Here is a 19,625-nt window from a genome sequence, read left to right as displayed (position 1 = left end):
GGGTCACGGAGCACAGAAGGGGAGCGAGCGCTGGCGCAAGAAGCATTAATGAATCCTTTTTGACACGCTGCTGGGGCTGTGTTGGAGAGGAGGATGCCTCCCCAAGCGGGTGAGGGGTGACACCCCTACCCCACCATCCATCTGCTGCACCAAGTATAAACGGGGGACCGGCGGCAGCGTTAAGGGACAGGAGTGGTCCAAATACCCACCCCGGGTCCCTTCCCTTCCCACCACCCACCGTGGCTTAAGCAGAAGAGTAACTCTAAGGTGTTCAGGATTCTTCTGTCTGCTCAAGTCAACCAGAGGCAACCAGGAGTATCGCACCAGGACCGACCCCTGCCATATGCTAGGGATTATCTCCAAGGAATAGATACAGGATAGGCATACAAAGGTAGCTGGTGCAGAAGGGACATATCTGGAAGGATTAAGTCTAATGCAGCATATGAAGGGGTAACTTAATCAGCACTACCACCAAAAGTTTTAATAACTTGAGCAAAAATTAGGTTTCTAGACTTGACACCAGTTGGCCAAAACTATACGTTCTCTGAGCAACCCCATAGCACTGGTACAGCGGACGATTCATTCCTCTCCAGAGCTACAGCCAGTTCATGCAGTACCTGAGCCACCCTGCCATTCTCGCAGCCCCTTCGCATTCATGTCCTCGTCTTTCTGACTGCCACTGCCAGGAGCCTCCATGGGTAAAGCACATTTGTCCCCATTCCGCAGACCTCTGGCAGACACCAACACCGGTCACCCTGCTTTCCCCACTCTTTCTTAAGTTATTAACCTAAGGTGGTCAGCTGTTTTGTACCCAATTTTTGTTTAACAGGAAAGGGTGCGCATGCCTTCTACGGCATGAGTTTTTAGAAAGGTCAGTTGTGTTTCATACCTGCTCTGACAAGATCTATGAAAAAAATTAACAGGGAGTTGTTTAAATACACGCATCAGGACTTTGGATTTATGGCCTAACATTTAGAGAAGTTAGAAATTACACAAAATACACTGATTATTTGCAAAGGTTTTTGTCACTTTTTCGCTTGTGTCAACAGTGGGATTCATATAGAAGAACTGGAACCTAGTTCAGCCTAGCGATGTTTATGTCCTGTGCCACTCGCATCTTAAGCTAGAGGAGCCATGCTTGTCTCACAGGCTTAAGAATTCAGAGGTCTGAGCTCGCATATAAGGTCTTTCTTGACAAAAACTGTCTTTAAAAAAGGCCCTTACTTTCTCAAATGAGGTCATGTTCTAGGAGTCTTTAATGCTCTCCCATTTTGCCTTAAACTAATGTCAAGACAAACAGAGGACTTAACAATATGATTTTTTTAATGATTTAAATACGGTCTTTCAGTATAACTATACTCACCGCAGCAGGCTGGGATACCATTCTCATGAGCGGCATTTTTGCTTTTGCAGCAAATTTCACACGAACCAGGAAAAAACCCAACCCCCAAACCAATCAGGGTCTCTCTATCTCATCTGAAAGGATTACTGGAGTCTGCTACTTCCACTTACCTTCATACTAGGCATCTATTCAAAAACACAGTTCCAGGAGCGCAGGAACTAATGAAGACTGCTTTCCTATGGATTTATGCTGGTGATTAATTGCCTCTGTGTCTAAGGTACAAGCTCTAATTGAAGCTGGTCTCATGCCTGTAAACTTATAAATGTCTCTCCCTTATCTGGATTACTGGATTTCAGTACAGAATGCAGTTTTCTTCTCATCTCTTTTTCACCTCCACACTTTAAAAAAAAAAAAAATTCTAAAAATGTAGTGACTGTGAGGTCTGCCAGATTTGGTTGAAATTAATTAGCTATTCTGAAGCTGAATGACAGAACGATCATGTATGCCATGCTTCCATAGGAAAGGGAGAAAGGGTAGTGCCCACTGCACTAAGGCCTGGTTAGTTTTACCACCTCTTTTTGGTGGTAAAGCCTCTGTGAACTACTAACTAATCCTACACTTGCTCAAGTTTAAAAAAAAAAAAAAGCCATGACTCAAAATGGTAATTAAAAAACAAAAAAAAACAAACCAAAAAACCCACAATGATTGAATATTTGTCAGAGTACTAAATAAGCCATTATTCTATTTTGTCAAAAGAATCACAATTTACAAGAAAAAGTGCTTTCTCCCTATACTTTTCAAACAAAGCAGAGACACAAAAGCAAACAACGTTACTGGGCTTCCATTAAAACAAATAACCATTCAACAATTTTATCTTAAACTTCAGTCAGTTCGCTGGACAAAAAAAAAATCCCAACACCCAGTACTTTCCATACCTAGCATTTCTCTCAGTAATGATCTCAAACATAGAAAAGTGAATTTGTTGTAAGTACTGTTTTTCTTCTCTAAGTATTAACCTCTTTTGGTGTTTTTTTTTTTAGCAACATACCTGCTCTTCCCTTTAGAAGTCCTGTTTTGGAAGCGTGCACAACCCGAGGTTGAAGTTACATTACATTTTCTAGATCTCCAAACTTGTCTGTAATTGGCACACAAAAAATACGATATACTGTTCCTTTGTTGTAGCATTTTACTACTGCAGTACGTACTTGCCACTTCCCACGTGCTCCTAGGGGACTTCCAAACACAGCCGACATGTGGGTACAATTTCTTTTTAATTCTGTTTTTGCAAGAAGTCATGTAATCACCTGTGTCTTCAATTATTCTTCCCTAAAAAAATGGCAGTTGAAATCACTGAACATTTTCCCTGCAATGGAAAGCTGCCTCTAGCTTTATATTTTCCTGTTGACTGTTGGTTGTGCATTAACATTTACCACAGTAATTCTTCAGGTCATAAAACACTTGTTTTGGGGGAATCTTGGTTAAGCAAAGGAGTAATTGTTTTAAAAAAAAAGCTACCATACAAACGTAAGAAAATCATGTCAGATAATGAAATTTTAGGATTTTTCAATGGCTTTAAAAAGAAAAAGTCAAGTCACTACAGACATCTGAAGTAAATCTCTTTCCTGACAACTTGAATTATTCAGCGGGATTTCATCTCTTTGTGGTTCTTCCTTGAAAAAATAGGAAAATTTATCTTAACTGCCAACTTTGCAAGAGACACCAAAAGGAGTTTAGACAATCCTCGTGAAAGCTTATAGTTGAACAAGCCAAACTGACAAAAATACATATTTTCCTAAGATGTAGATTTCATTTCTTCGGAACTTGGTGTTTTTAGTATTAGTCACACAGTGTGAAATCACACTTATTTAAGAGTTGATGAGTAATCAAAATTTGTCATGATCAGTCATGGGTTTTTTTGCATAAGGGACTATACATTCTAGGCCTGAGACATAAACATACTTTCATTTTGAACAGAAGTCACTTTTGAAAGCATTTTTATTTGTCTTATCCTATATGTCAGCAAATAAATGGATTTTTTTCATCCTTTGCTTTTGACAGTTTGTTTACTTATATGGGAATATGGAATAAGTTGCAGAACTGTAAAGCAGCCATACACTCAAATCAATATTCTGAGGCACAAGACATCCATAATGGTCTGATAATTACAATATAAAACTATACTACCAGTCAATTCACAATAATGCTGTTTGAAATGCCTACTAAAGAAGCCCAGACATACCTGAGACTTCAAAAACAGTCTAAAGGCAGCTTTGAAAACAGGTAATTCCTGGTGAATGTGAAGACCTGCATGTGAATTCCTAACCTGCTGAAGGCTGAAACCCCTTACTGCTGCACCTCTGAGGCAGTCTGGAAATGTGCTTTTCATTCAAAGAAATGATTCCCTCTTCGTTTACCAGAGTTGTCCTTTAGGCAAATACAGCTACATTCATAGAGACAGGCAATATCTTTTGCTAGATAAACTCACAGAGCTGTGGAAGAGAGAGACGATTAAAAAAAACCCAACACACATCAAACAAACAGGGAAGCGATAAGCAGACAAGCTTTCATGCACACAGCCATTGTTAACGCAGCCTGGATCCTCACACTTCTTGCCTTTGCTGAATGCCCGAGCTCCAGAAGCTCCAGGTGTTCTGGATTTTCTGGCAAGGGAGGAGAAATAAAACCACAGGCACAGAGGCAGAAGGGGACAGACTTTCGAGGTTACCTGAGAAGGAAGCAGATTTGATGTTAGCTGTTTGCTTGAAAGTACTTCTTTTTGTGCACGTCTAAAGCTGGGTTATGTCATTCAGACCAACAGCCTTGCTTCAGACACAGCATTAACTACCGTGCAAGTTTCATGACTCTTTTCCCTAAGAACACATAAAAGAAAAAAGGCTGCTAGAAGTGGTAGCAAAATCTTACAGAAGCCTTTCCTAATTTAACAGAGGTTAAATTATTTCCCATTTATATGTAGAAATTAAGAAAATCACCATCAGCAAGTATAATCTCTTGCTATTTGTAGTGACCGTTCACAAAATAAGTAATTTAAAATTCACCATCTTACAGGCACCCTATTTTTTCTGATGTCTCTCAGTATCTTAGAGGAATACATAGAGGGGAAATATACTGTATTAACCTTTAAATGATGCATATTTAACTAAGACCTCTTTGGACTAGCAAAGAAATGACAATGTGAGTTAGAAAATAAAGCTCTTTTTTTTTTTTAAAAAAAAAAAAAACAGGAGAAGTGAAGCTACCCAGAAAGAACAGCTGAGTTAGACTGAGACACACCAATAAAGCAGTAGGGAGACCAGCTGATTTTACACTGACTGGTCCTTGCAAAAGTCAGACCAGTTCTATACAGTGACTGTGCAAGTTTCAGCAATACAAATTCTTATACCTGCTGAAGATATCAGGCATGTAAAAGCACGTAAGATTTGGCATAAGTTTTAAGAATGTAATAAAACAGGATATATATTTCTGTTTAAATGCTTAACTACATAAATGCATACTTACTTAATATCTTTCCTGTTAAGTCAAATAGTCTCTACTAATTGCTCTCACTAGACATAGCTTCCTCAGTAAAGGAATGCACCCAGCTAGATGCCTGGTACAGTGAGATATAGTTACACATACACACACACACACACACACATGCATTTGACATATAGTTTCAGAGTTATGAACAAATTATACTAATTCCTACCTGTAACATGGAGACTGATGCACACTAAGGAGGCACAGGAGAACATCTTTTTAAATACCTTAACATGCAATTGCTCATTTAATAAAAATGGAGGGGGAGGGGGGGCAGAGGGGAACACCCACAGTTGTTCAAACCTGTGGGTTTTGAACAACAGTTCATAGCAGTTTTGGGGAACTTTGCCAGAGACACAGAAGGTATTTAGTTATTCTACTCAATGCTAATGTTCCCTTCATAAAACTTTGAAACTGCCTGGCTTTCTGCTTTACCCTAAGGCATCTGCTGTCCAATTCAGTAGATCTATTCACACACATAAAAGCATAAAGAAAAATTTCCTGCGGATTTATAATTTTGAAGGAAGAATCTCTGATAGTGCAACAAGCATGCCAAATAAAACAGACTGTTATGTGACTGTGAGATATAACAGTTCACATCAATATTTGTATCCCCCTGAAACAGGATATACTACTGCAACACCTTTCAGTTACGAGTGATGTCTCTATTGATTAAGACATGTAGTATTGTCTTGTTTCTTTGGTCCAGCTGTATTACATGGACTGAACTTGCAAGTATCTATGTGGTAATTCATAATTTAATACAAAGTTATTAATCAAGCTTTAACTGAGGAAGCGATGTTTAACTACTACAGTAACTATGGATTATCTCATGTCCAAGTTTAATACAAAAACCATTTTCAAATTCACTGAAGAATCACACCAACTGCATGGTTTCATGTGACTGAGTTAATATGCATTCAACTATTGAATTTGAAAAATTTAGCAAAGTGATGTCATTTTTCCCCAAACCAGATGCTTCTAAAGCACTTGTTGAAATCATATACTCAGTGGTCTCCTTTTGTGGAGGTGACACTGGAATGTCCTTAACACCCTCCTGCCCTCACCCTCCCCTTTTTAGGGGTTTGAGAATCTGAAAAGGACAGTGCATAATAGGTAAGGTCACTTGTGTGAAGGCAGTCTGTCAGACACAGAAATGTACTCTCCTCGTGTTCAGTGACTCGCTTGGTTCAGGTCTACAGAAAACAACTGAGTTACTGGCGGATGTCTTCCCTAGCTAATGTCTTCCCAACCAATGCTAACACATTCCAGACACCAACCAATCTTCTCCCCCTTCTCTACCTCCCTGCCAGTTCGGAGCTCTTCCCCAGTACCAGCTTGTGAAGGTAAACATTTGTCATTTTATAACAAAAATCATACACTGTACTTGATCTATCCCTTTCTCCCCAAAAAAGTCTCATAGCTTAATTATATACACTCTAAAACAAATGTGAGTACTTGAAGAAAAGAACACCATCCCATGTTGTATTATCTTTTGTTATTAAAAAAAGCCAAGAGGAAACCCTTGGTAAGAGTGGAGCATATTAATTATGACAAGACATCATGACATACCAGTTGAGATTTAAAGGCCGCTAATAACACTTTTTGTAGTAATTAGTGCAAGATAGTTATCCCATATAAACAAATATTTGATGGCAGACTTCAGTGATAAACAATTCACTTGATGACATTTACATATAAATACACATAAATAAAAACCTACGTAATTTAGGTTTGTAGTTAACAAAAAATATGGTCTGAAATGAATTAAATGTAATTGTATCTCGCTGGATCAAAGCTCTTCCTCTAATGATACTCAAGTATATGGGGTATGAAAAGTATAATTGTACAATTCTCAATTTAGTAAAGTACTACTCTATAAAACAGGATGAAAACAGCTCTTACATTTTAATGTAAAGTATAAAATCGTATATTTACATTTACATACACTTTACTGAACTACATTGAGTAGCTCAAGGTAAAAAACCATCCCTTTTTGAAAATCTTTCAAAAAAATACATCAACTGCAGATATGATCAGAAGTTACTAAGTTAGCAGCTGACATAACATCTGTAGTAAAAATATATTTTAGGAAAATACCTGGAAAAATCTAAACACCAATAAACACTTTAAAACTATTTTTGAAGTAAAAATTGTAGCAAAAAACAGAATAAGCTAGCTAGGATAACAGGAACTATTGCATACTGCTCTTTAAGAGCGATGTAGCGACTTAGAACAGAAGCAGCAGATATGGTAGGAGTTATGTGGTGTAACAGTGGAAACTGGAGGAAAACAGAAAACTTCTCTTTATGTTTATTACCATTTTTACTGGGAGAAGTATAAGAAAAAGATGAGAGACTCCCTCTCACTGAGCATATCCTCCCATCAAAGGCTAAAACAAATTGGTAAAAGGAACCCAATTTCAAGAGCCTTGGACCCCAAACTTAAAAACATTTACCGTATGTACTTACAGTTCAATGGACAATAAATCGGATTATTACACTACAAGTTGCAGGTTAACTTTAAGAGTTAACACTATTTTGCAATATGAAGTGCTTTTTTAATATATATCTATATAATATATAGATATTTGTGCAGATTTGATAGAACAAACTGTGGAAATAGCTTTCTTGAGTCTTTCCCATTAACGGATCTTTATCTCCTACACAAGGAGTTTCAGGATTCAACAAGGATTTCCACAATATGATCAAGCTCATTAAGATCAGATTTACAATTAGAATTAGAAGTTGTAGTTGTTGGAGAAGAAAACGTTTCAAGCCCATCACAGTGTCCCATTTTTGTGTTGCTCATCATGCCTGTTAACATAGTATCAAGATCATAGTAAGAATTGTCAACTTCTGAAAACAGATCTTCAACAGAATTAGGACTTTTATTATCCAGTGTCTCAAATATTTGATCTAATGATTTTTGAAAGTTTCCTTTATTTTCTTGTGGATTCTCCATTTCCCACACATTGCTCTGCAGGTTTCTTGGAGCTTGCACTGAAGAGGCTGTTGACATAGTTTCTGAACTATCTTGTGCCTGGTCACCCTCAAAGTCTTTATTGAAAGTACTATAGCCTGGAACATGCTTTCCCTCAGCTTGTTCCCTAGATGAACGACAGAGGATATCTGTTGAAACAAGACGATCCAGGGATGCCTGCCCTGTACTCTGTGTGTTTATCATCTGCCAAGTCCCATCTTGAGTCATTTCCTCTTGGATCTGCCGTACCGTGTTGGCTATAAGTACCGAACGACAAAGGTTAGGTTCAACCAGCATGTGACACAGCTGAAGTTTAACCAAGGACATATCTAAAAGTGACTGCCGCTGAAGATTATATGAAGGAATAGCCTTAATACCAGCCAGAGTTCCTTCAATATCTTCTTCGCCATCAAAACATTTTCTCTTTAATCCTCGCACAAACATTGTGTCCTGTTAAAAAAAAAAAAAAAAAAAAATTCTTGTACAATGTAAAGCTCAAGAGGAAGGGAAAAAAAGACTAAAAATCAAACCAGAAAACTTTAATCTTAAATTTAAACAGCAAATTCTTTTAAGATAGAAACATCAGAATTTTCATACCAGGTTATAGAATGGCCAGTGTGGTACAACAGGGGTCAGGAACATATGGACTGGGTCCCAAAGACGGCACTCGGGAACAAGGGGTGAGCAGGTCCACAAGTCATGGCATCGTAGAGAGGCAGGGGCTCCCAGCTCCTGGCTCCCATTAAGCTCCACACTTGATGGAAGTCAGGAGCTGCTGCTTCACACAGAAGCAAACATCTCAACGGCTGTATTTCACCTATTGGAGAGGCAGTTTCTCCTCGCTCCTTCCGAGTTTCTACTGGCATGCTTAGCCTCTAATTTTGGAAATAAAAATACAACCTGGCACACCATCTTTAAAAGATTTGGCCCCTCCAGAACATCAACATGCCTAAGAGAGTGACATGAAAAAAATACCATGGGCAGCATACTTGAAAAGGTTAGCTTATTTTGGCTACAGGGAGAGTAAGATCTAGATTTGTTCCATATAACTTGAGATATTCAACTGAGGTGCCTGAAGCAGTCCTTCTGGTTCCCTTACTCAGGTGAGTAACAGAACTGTGTAATTCCAATATGAATTGTGCAAGTCCAATAAGAATAGGCACAGTCATCCTCTGTATGGGCTTCTGTACTTCTTTCCAGTTGACCATAAGAAAGCAAAATTCCTGTATTTCTAGTTTAGGTTCACCAAATTTCTTTACTGTAAGAGTGGTCAGGCCTTGGAACAGGCTGCCCAGGGAAGTGGTTGAGTCACCATCCCTGGAAGTATTTAAAAGACGTGTAGATGAGGCGCTTAGGGACATGGTTTAGTGGGCATGGTGTGTTGGGTTGACGGTTGGACTCGATGATCTTAGAGGTCTTTTCCAACCTTAATGATTCTATGATTCTACCAGCTAAAAATAAGCACGGTGCATCCAGGTTTCTCATTATTTACATCTAAAAATCACTCGCTAAACTTTCCAAGGTATGACTTTCAAGCACTAGCCTCCAGATCTTCTTCTGAATTGCACTAATTTTGACAACAGTGCCCCATGCAAATATTGCAGCTGAGCTCTTGAAATACAAAGTAACTTTTTTTTGTTTTTTAAATGCAGTAGATGTCACTTCTTTTAGTCTTATAAAAATTAGGCTGCAAATGAAAGCTAGTACCTGATCTTTACATTTATGCACCTTCGTTATGTCCCTTCTAAGTCTCCTGTCATTAGAATTCCTGTTTGCCCAATATTTGGGGATTTTTTTTTAAATCTAGTGATCCAAACAACACAAAGTTTTTCAACTAAAAGCTGGTAAAACCAAAATATTATCGCAGCGTCTTTCTGTATCATTTTCCATTTCCCTCGGTAAGCCCTAACCTCTGCCTTGCTTTTCTGGATGCTACAGTATGTTCCACATATTTTCAGAGAGCACTCTCAGGTTTTTTGGAGTCACTAAAAATCCACCAAAGTGCAACAACATTGTTCCTTTCAAAATACATTACATACTTATCTACTCTGAAAACCTGGGGATGGCACAGTAGCTAGATAAACATTTGGTCTGACTCCGCACAACACTTCTTACATTGCTGTATATATCCACGAAATAACCCTTTTTTAGATTTGCCGACTCTTAAAGATTTCTTTCCACTAAAGGTACAAAACTCTTTAGAAATCATAATATACAGAAACTACAATATAGAGTATATGAACTTGGTCTTACGGTCATTCTTCATAGACTTTTTAAAAGCTATCCATGGATTACCAATATATCAAATGCTTTGGAAGTTTCTTTTAAAATTTTTTTCTGTAACCCAACATATTTGCATTATTCCAATTAAATACAACCCAAGTTTTTGCTTGATAGTGCCTTTTCCAGATTTTAGATATTCCTGCAACTTCCTATCGGAGGATATCCCTTTTAATTTTGACTACAAAGCTGTACATACAGTAATTTCTAAACACACACACCCCATGTGAAACTTGACCTCTAGAGACATCTTTTGGGACTACTAATCAACCATGTATGATTATGTCATCAAACATTAAACACTGTTCAGAGTTTGAATCTTCTTTTATTTCAACTTATATTCTTGTGAAGAATAATTAAAACTTCAATTGAATGTTAACCTGGTTTTCCTACATCTACTATTCTAAGGCACACCAACAGAAGAACAGCACACAGCAGAAAACTTGAAAACCTCAATACATCACACACACTTGGATGTGTAGAAGCAGACGAAAAAATGTTTATGGATTCTTAAAGGTAAACCTTTCACAGCATTCACTGGATTTTTTTCTATAACGCTTACTTCCAATTAGTATCTTACATCATAAAAACAGTTCTTTGTCACCCTGTTCCTGAGACTGCACAAAATACTAGATTACGGTTTCATTTAAGAAGCAAAAAATGACATACCAGTAATTGTGTTTGATGTAGTCCTTCCTCTTCTCCCATGCTACTGAGCAAGAGTCCATACAGTAAAAGTTAGAGCACCACCTACCAAGTACCAGGAAGCAAGATGTCAGCCAAGTACAGGAGATGCAGAACAAAATAGTATCCCACACCTCTGTATTTTGTCAATTGCTTCAGTATCTCTACCCTCACAACACTCCTACAAACTTGAATAGTACTATTAAATACAATTTACAGCTAGAGCACAAAGGTGATTTGCCCAACAATACATGCAAAATCTATGGCAGGAGACAGAAACTGCCAATTTAAGTCCAAGTCCTAGGCTATTACCCCGACCTTTGGACCAGCCTCTCCCTTATCCCTACGCCTTTGCCATTTAAAGAGCAAACAAAATCTTTAGGGACCATCTGAAAAATTTAAAAGCATACTGAAAGCAAGTCTTCATTACTTTTATCACAAAACTATACAGTTTTCACCTTTGTTGTACAAAACTATGTATGTCTGCAGCATCTAAACAGAGCAAGCACACACAAATACAAAACTGAAACATAGCAAAAGCAGGGAGAATTTTCCTTTACCAGCACAGAAACTTTATAACTAAGATTTACTTTGCAAGATGACAATAATGACAGTAATGACAGTAATTAAATTGTTTTAATTATAAAGGCTGAGTTTTTAAAACACATTTAAGGCAAAATAAGATTTGATATACCAAATACAACTACTAAACACATGCAACAATTCCTTTAATTACTGAAACCTAAAAGAATGCTCCGTTTCAACAGGCTACAAAAACTTATACGATAAAATATGAAAACAATTCAGATATTTTTCTAGACATGTCTGTACAGTACAAGACAGTTCAGTGTCTGCAACTGAAGTACATACCTAGAAAAGAAACAAGTAGAGGATGCATATGGACATCTATTTTTTTTTCCTATTTTGGCCGGTAATAAATTTTTCAAGAGTGCTTGCTCTCAAAATTGGGCGGGAAGGAGATGGTTGACAAAAGACTTGGGGGGTGGAGTGCACATGGTTTTCCTCAAGAAGCTGCATACTTATTAAAATACCACAACAAAAAAAAAACCTTAAACACTCTCAAGCCAAGTCTTTTGACTCGATCCCAAAATATTCCGACTAAAATGCTGTTATATCATGGAAACTGTATTTCAACCAACTCATAGTCTCATTCTCTTTTACAGACTGAGCTCACAGCAACATTCAAGACAGGGTCATGAGGCATATGAACTACAACTCCAGTGAGACACCATAATACCAAGGCAATAAAGGATTTCTTATTTCTGTCAAAAACCTTATGATGCTATAGAAGTTCATAAGTTTTTGCTCCCCAGATATAGTTTCAAAACACTCTATAAATGAAGGGCAATCTCTTTGAGAGCCTGTATACGGTAACTATTTGAATCCCCATTCCAACTAGATATGCTTTTAGTTTAGGGTAAGTGACAAGGGCATAAACTTTGCTTAAAAAAAACATCAACCAAACAAAAACCCACAAAAAAACCCACAACAACTACAGATAAAGATGATGCAGTCATGAGAACAATAAATGAAAATATTTTCTGGTGCTATTTTGGACATCTGAGAATTTTAGAGGAAGAGGCTTTGGCCGTTTGCCTCCCAAAATAGCAGACTGATACAGGAGGGGACCGTTGATGGGAACGCACGAGTTCTCGGTAAAAGAGCCATTATCACGTCCACAAACGAAAATACGTAGGGGATATTGGCAGACCAGTCCAGTCTGTAATCTATTAACATACTAAAGAAGGAAAAGTTTTCCTATGCAATGTAATAATGTGTAAGACCTGCTGCATGTAATTCCAGGTTCTTCCCTAGAGCAATAAAGAAACCACGTGGACCTCTGTTAGCATAAACTTAAAGAATATGCCCATCACAGCAATTATTTCTTCAGATTCTGTTAACTGACATATGAGTGTGCCCCAGAACCTAAGTTCTCATTAAAAATAATATTAACTTCATAGCCATTATCAGATGCAATTAAAACCTTGCAAATAAACAACCTTCCCCAGACTTCCCTGCACTATCTCCAACAAGCACTCATCTCAAGAGAATACTAAATTTAAAACCTAATTAATTAAAAATGTAAGTATGTTTCTCTATTGATTTACATATTAAGATACTCAAAAAGGTATTAGACATTGTGTAAAACCTCTTGATACATGACAGCAAGATTGCTGCTGCTTTAGAAGCAAGGTGTTCAAAATTCCCCGATAATTTCAAGCAGCATCTGTCTCTGCCCAAGAGGCAATATCTAGATTAGCTATATCATCTCCCTTCTTCCACTATTACCCAAGTGTCAAGAGCCCAAACTCAGTGTGTTAAACTTAATCGCTGTTTGAAATACCTGTACAAAAAAAGCTGTCAAGGAGACAACAGCTATCTGTAGCATAACACAGCATGAAAAAAGGAGTTTGTTTTGAGTTTTGGTTTTGTTTTTAGGGGTTTTTTTTTTGTTTTGTTTTTGGTTTTTTTAAATAATACTACAGGGAGCACAGTATTATGCAATTCATTAAAAGTTTTGCTTTTGGGATTGACAAATTCCCAGTCTGCTTTACAAATAAGGGGCTTGAAATTTGATCCAATTCTTACTAGAGCATCAACTTACACATTCCAGATTCACACTCAATTCAGATTCACGTAGTAATATGCTGCCAAATACTTAAGTACTTAAGGGAAAAAGTCGCTTCCTAAGAGTTGGGGTAACAGAGAAGATAGGAGATTTTAGCACTGTTCATCTTTAGGAGAAAGCACACAAGACCTATCTAGGCCAGTGCTGGAGGTTCCCTTAAGCAGGGTGCTCTTTCTTTTTGTACAGCCATAAGTATAGTAATGATGGTTAGCACGGGAAGGTAAGAAGGTATTGTATCTCCCCTCTACCACTGTAATCCCCCCCCTCCAAAATTGTCCTTTATAACAACTGTGGGAAGAAATCAAAGCTATGTGTAATGGTGAAAAGAAGATGGAAAGCCAGGTACTCCTCTTTAGGCATGCATATGCATGCGTATGGTGGTGTTGAGTTATAAGGTGGGCTGCAGATACAGCAGAGGGCTGGCAGGGCCAGAAACATCCCCATTCGGACTGGGACAAAGGCACCTATAAAGCACTGGGGTTTGCCCCCGCCCCAGGCATAGGGGGCTGGCAGGCACCTCTCCAGGACACGAGGGCTTCGGGAAGGGGCACTAGCTGCCGAAGAAGGGCAGGCTGGGAAGCTGGGGCAGGCGAGCGCCCAGGGCAGGGGTGACGGCAGGCGGTGCGAGGAGCAGAAAGCTCGTGGAAACGCAGACGACGGAAGCCGGGGGCCGGGGCGGCCCGCCAGCGCCGGCAGGGAAAGGCGTGACCGGCAGGCGCGGCGGGGGCGGGGAGCGAGGCCCGGCGCACGCAGGCTGGGGAAGGAGCGCGGCGGGGGCCGAGGCGGGGTTGAGCCGCGATGCGTGCGCTTGGGGAGCCGGGGGAGGTCCCCAGCCACGGCGCGCTGGCAGCGGGAGGGCAGCGGCGCCACGGCGTGCGGCGGCGCCGGATGTGTGCCCGGGGGCGGAGGCGCGGGCGATGAGGGTACGCGGCTGGGGAAGGGACCGAGCGGAGGAGAGGGGCGTCCAGCGCCGACGGGGAAACGGGCCCCCTTGGCCCACCCGCCCCAGCCCCCCTCACCGCTCCGGGGGCGCGCGCGCGGCGGCGGACGGTCCCGGGCGGCGGTTCTCATCGTCCCGCGCTCCCGGCAAACGGCCCGCCGCCATTTTGAATCGGCTCCCTCCTCCGCGGGCTCCGCCGGCACCGGCTCCCCGCCCGCACCGTCCCCACGCGGAGCCCCGGGGGGAGGCGGGCGGGCCCGCGGCCCCAGGCCGCGCCCGACCCAGCCCCACCTGTCCTACTCACCACCTCGCTGCTGCTGTCGCCGCCGCCTGCCAGCACAGGAGCCCCCGCTCCCGCCTCACCGAGCGCTCCGCGCTTGAGGGAGGGGGCGGGGCCGGGCTCTACAGTTAGCCCCGCCCTCCCCCCGCCCGCCATCTTATTGTCAAAGCCCACAAAGGAACTCGCTTCCTTCCCCCCACCCCCGTCTTCCCGCTGGGGGGCGGGCTTTCCCCGTCAGCCACGCCTTCAAGGGAACGACAGCTGCAATTGGCTGTCGCGAAACTACGCAGATGCCGCTCGCCGCTGCGATTGGCGGGGCAGTTGCCTCTCCCGCCCCCAGGCACCGCCCACGGGAGGCTGCGGGGTTGCCATGGCGCCCAAGCCCGTCCCCTCGGCCGTGAGAGGCTGGCGGGAGGCGGAGGCGGGGGGCGAGGCGGAGTCCCGATTTCAAACGGCAGCCAAGGCCCTGAGGCGCGTCTGGGCTCCCGGCCACGGGCTCCGGCGGGAACAGGTTCAGACCTGGCCCCGCTGCAGCCCGCGGGGCGCCCAGGGAGCCGCAAGGAGGGGGGGGCGCCCACCCTGGGGCCGCGGCGCGCCGCCTCCCCCGCTGAGCCCGGCCGCTCTCTGCCGTCGGGCGCCGCTTCCCTCAGGGCCGGGGAGACCCCGGCGCCGACCGCTGCCGGCCCGCCCGCCCTCGCAGCCGCTCCCCCCCCCGCCCGGTGCTGCCGCCCGGCGGGGGGTGCCAAGCCTCATGACTCCATTAGCAAGGCTTGTGGCATTTCCTGTTTGGGCCTGGCCTCCCAGCCCAGGTCTCGGAGTCAGAGGACGGGGAAGCCGCTTCCTTGGGGCGAGGGGGAGGGAGGGGCTCCCCTAGGCAGCCGCCGTCCCAAAAGCTCCAACTGCCCTGCTGAGCGAAAAGGAAAAAAAAAAAAAAACCGAAAGCTTTGAACGCTGCTATGACTTCCAGCTCGATGCTGCTGCACATCTGCAAGTACTTAGGCCGACCGAGCGTTTCTCGGTCGCTTTCTCGGTCTTGCAGCTACGTGCCGGCTGTCTCCAAAGCAGCCAGAAGGAGGGCGGGGGGGAGCCGGGCTTGCCCTGGCTGCGGCTGCCGGGAAGGAGCCGCAGAGGCACGGCAGCTGCTGCCTGCGGCTGGGGCAGGGGGAGGATCTGCTGCCCCCGGAGGCGCGGTGGGGCGGGGAACGAGGAGAGAAAGAAAATGGAGAAAGGGTGGGCTAGACAGCAGCAGGAGGGGGCATCAGCTGGGCTTGGGGCTGAGGTTCGGTAGAAAGGCTGTAAAACAACAGAGAGCTGTAGCTTGATACGAGAAAGCAGGAGGAAATAACATTTCCATAGCACAGCAAGATCAGCTTTTCGGACAAGACAGGTTACAAAGTGCAGGATTTCCCCTTGGTTTTTTACAGTTTCTTGCACTGTGCTTATGCCATCATGGTGCAAAAATACGAGTCAAAATTTTGAAAGAAAATACCACAATGAGAGATGTTCTCATGCTCTATTCAGCTTGACATTGGCTTCTTCTAGTTTTGCTGCAAAGAATTCAAATAGGTAATCCCACAATAAATTCTGCAAAAACCTTTGAGCCTTTCTGGACTTCCCTTTTGAGACAGTGTGGGTGCTGTTCCCTGCAGGATCACTGCTAGAAGAGTTCATTGGTATTGCTCTTCCTAGTGATAGCATCATCTATATAGTAAGGTACATAAGTCCCCTCTCCTTATCTTTTTTTTTTCCTTTTAGATACAATGAGAGGGTCTTGGCATTTTTGTTTGTGGGTTTTTTTTTTCCCCCAATAGATTCTCCAGTGAAATGAGAGGATGTCTGATGGCTTAAAAACTGCATCATCTATGTTTCCGATTAAGCCACTGAAAGGGAAATTGTGAAAGATTCGCAGCACTCAATCGTGTTTGAAAAGCTGAGAAACTATCTATGTCTCATCGAGGTATGACAAGATTTGATTATTCTCAGGAGAAAACAACTCTCGCATCTCACATGTGAAAAACAAAACTTGAAAAGTCAAAATGGAAAAGTCTGGACAGACCTATGCAAAGCAATACAGCCCAAAGTATTTACTAGAAAGCAAACAATCTCTGATAGGACTAAAATAATGTTATAAAGAATTTAATTGAATTGTAACCACAATATGATAATGATCAAATTTTAGCTATGCGCTAAAGTTTTTCATCTTCCTACTGGTTTCAGTAAACAAAATCTTAACACCAGAGTTAAAAAGAACAGGTGAAAAACTGGTAATTTCCTAAACAGGTATTTATATATTGAGAAATCTATCTCAGCCCATGAAACTTTTGCAGCTAAGATAATCTGCAAGCAAAAGCAGAACTGATGCCTAAGTTAAAGTTGAAGTTCGAGAGACAAAGCATGGAGCAGAACTGGAAAGAAACGTCTGCACAACAACCGATAGGGGAAACTGAAAGGAAGACAATAACTGCACCCAAAAAAAAAAGAAAAAAGGAGGGGAGGAAATTACAGGTCAGAAATGGCAGGAGACTTTTAAATCGAAAGGTAATTCAGAATATGTACTCAAAGCTTCTAGACAATTGAGAGGTATTGCACCTGGTGAGACACTGCAGAGCAACCTGCTTGCTGATGAAATGACTAACACAGGTTACAGGGGAGAAAATGATGCAAACCAGCTCAGCAGCTCTCTCCTAGGAAGACGGGTCACCACTGGTACCCAGCAAAATCTTCAGAGTAAGTGGCAGTCCAGAGGGGATTTAAAAGCCCTGGCAGCCTTTATAAAAGTGTGATTGCCAAAGAGGAAATCACTGAACGGGATGCCCTTTTTGTCTGAAAACAGGTCTGAGGTACAGGGCTGGTTTAACAGGAGCAGGCATTGCCTCGACCTCTCCGAGCGGGTCCAAGGTGCAGATCCATCCTCAGCACATGTTTGGGCTTATTTAAGCTGGAGTCCCTGCCCCAGAGCAAGAGTCAAGTGGAGCTGCTACCCTGAGCCCTTTCCCTTGGCTGGGCAGTGATTAGCCTGTGCTCGGCGTGGGTAAAGGACGGGCCCAGCTTCAATCTGTGCGAGCTGCGTGCGCAAGGGCTTCAGCCATGCCGCCTCCTCCACGGCCGAGCGGCAGCGGCTGCAGAAGCCGTGCTGGCAGCCAGCTCCGGCTCTCCCCATCCCGCAGCCGCCTGCTCTCCCAGGAGCCCCAGCCTGCCTCTTCCTCCGGCGGTGGCTGGTACTGGGTGGTGTGACCTGCGTGCCATGCTCATTGGAAAGCAGCCACTACTCTCTCCCTCCCAGCCCCCTTCCTTCCCTTCTGGAGCAAGCCTGTGCTGGGCTGTGCTTGATGCCTAGGGAGCTTTGCTGCTCCTTTCTCAGAGCTGCTCAGCCCCTGCTGAGCTGGCCAGGCTTTCGCACATCGGTGGTGACGGGAAGGCTGGTTTAGAGTTGGGCAGTGTTTATAAAACCACAGAAATTAATAGGAGCTCAATGGCTGGGAGCAGAGCTGAAACTGCGCTTTTAAAAGACAAAAAAAAAAAAAGGTGACGGAATTTCCAGTTTATTTGTGCAATTTCAAGCTGCACAAAGGATCTCAGTCCATGACATTTCCACATTACAAATGATTATAATAATAGTGGGTTTTAATAGTTTTAAAGGACTAATGTAGATAATCTCTATGTAGATGAATAAGAAACAGAAATACATGCAGAATGAAGTTCCCCACTTCCCACTGGGTCACTGATACTATTTCTAGCTTGTGGAAAGGTCTCTCGGAGCGAGTATTTCTTGGGCTCTGACAGGCACTGTCTCTTACTTGGTGTTTGTACAAAGCTTAGCGCAGTGTTTCACAACCAGTGGCTTGCAAGCCCTCAGATAAAGAGGGTAGGGAAATTAGTCAAGAGGTTGCTTAAGCTTTGAAACAAATAGTTTCAGTGAGATAGGATGGAGTCCTGTCTCAATACCAATACTGAGCTGACAATGAAGCGTTTTCCACTCTACACTCCTGTGTGGCTGCAGTGTTTTCTGTCTCTGGTCCTGGGGTTTATGTAGCTGCGCAAATAGTTCAGAGCATGGCTGTGCAGTCAGAGGCAGGAAAACATGTGCTTGCACTGCCGGTGCTTGGAGCCAACCAGACATGACTCAGCCCTGAACTGGAAGCCGTGAGCTGTAGTCAGTGCAGTGCTGTGCTCTGGCTAGCGAGTCTTATTGAGAGTCCAGGTGTGTTAGCTCAAGCTCTGTGCTGTAACAGCACGACTGTGTGAGGTTTGGAAGAGTTTTGGCTGTGATCCTGCTGGTTCAGAACGGGGACAGAGCTTGCTTGCCTCTGCCTGCTAAAGGCAACGTGGACTTGCTCTGAGTCTGTATTGTTTCTCTCATAATTACTGTTTGATTAAAGTGTTTAAGATATGTTGTCTTTTTAATTTGGCTCCAGAGTAGGGCAGGAGGCCCACTCGTAATGTACTGTTTCCTTTAAGCCCAACCTGGCAAGTTCTGATTACCTCTGAGATAGGCAGCGTTATGAAACAGTCCTGAGTGCTTCTGCAGACGAGCACATTCCTGCAGCAGAGCTAGCCTAAAAAATCCAGGAGCAGATGGAAGAAAGGCTAAGGAGGATAATTAAATGTGGCTGTTCCCTAAGAAGTAAACCTGTTGTAGCAGCTCAGCTGGGCCCCGTAAGCAAGGTGCAGGATACAACTTCATTGCGTGCAGTCTGCAGTCACAGCGCACTGAATTTAAGAGAAAGTGTTTTTGTATCGTTACAGTGTGTTAATGTGTGGACCACCAAAGGTGGCTGAAAGTTCTGCTCAGCCTTCAGTGAGTGTAAGCTTCTCCTTCACTGCTCTGAGCCTGGAAAGGCTGTTGCTCTACCTGTAGGAGGGGGTTGGACAAAGAACAGCAGGCATCTGGTGCCTGTAAAGCAAACCAAAGCATTCATAGTGAGTGAGT

At 42.9% G+C, this 19,625-nt stretch overlaps 1 protein-coding gene and 1 long non-coding RNA gene across 2 annotated transcripts; one reads left to right on the top strand and one right to left on the bottom strand.

The window, feature by feature from the left end:
• Positions 1-4,578: 4,578 nt before the first annotated feature.
• CDCA4 (cell division cycle associated 4) lies at positions 4,579-14,940 on the bottom strand. Its single transcript, XM_075150931.1, is given in 5 exon segments — positions 4,579-8,311; positions 8,459-8,574; positions 8,577-8,736; positions 10,811-10,891; positions 14,720-14,940. Coding segments are annotated over 4 exon segments (1,071 nt in total). The 5' UTR covers positions 10,850-10,891; positions 14,720-14,940; the 3' UTR covers positions 4,579-7,555.
• Positions 9,958-12,092, top strand: LOC142082675 (uncharacterized). The gene is made up of 3 exons (XR_012673783.1): positions 9,958-10,047; positions 10,550-10,657; positions 12,010-12,092. It is a non-coding gene; the product is annotated as an uncharacterized LOC142082675 (long non-coding RNA).
• Positions 14,941-19,625: the final 4,685 nt, after the last annotated feature.

This window comes from Calonectris borealis, chromosome 5, assembly GCF_964195595.1.
Source record: "Calonectris borealis chromosome 5, bCalBor7.hap1.2, whole genome shotgun sequence".
Lineage (NCBI taxonomy): Eukaryota > Metazoa > Chordata > Aves > Procellariiformes > Procellariidae > Calonectris > Calonectris borealis.
Note: the sequence above shows the minus strand (reverse complement) of the source record. Positions and strands in the feature narration are given on the sequence as shown.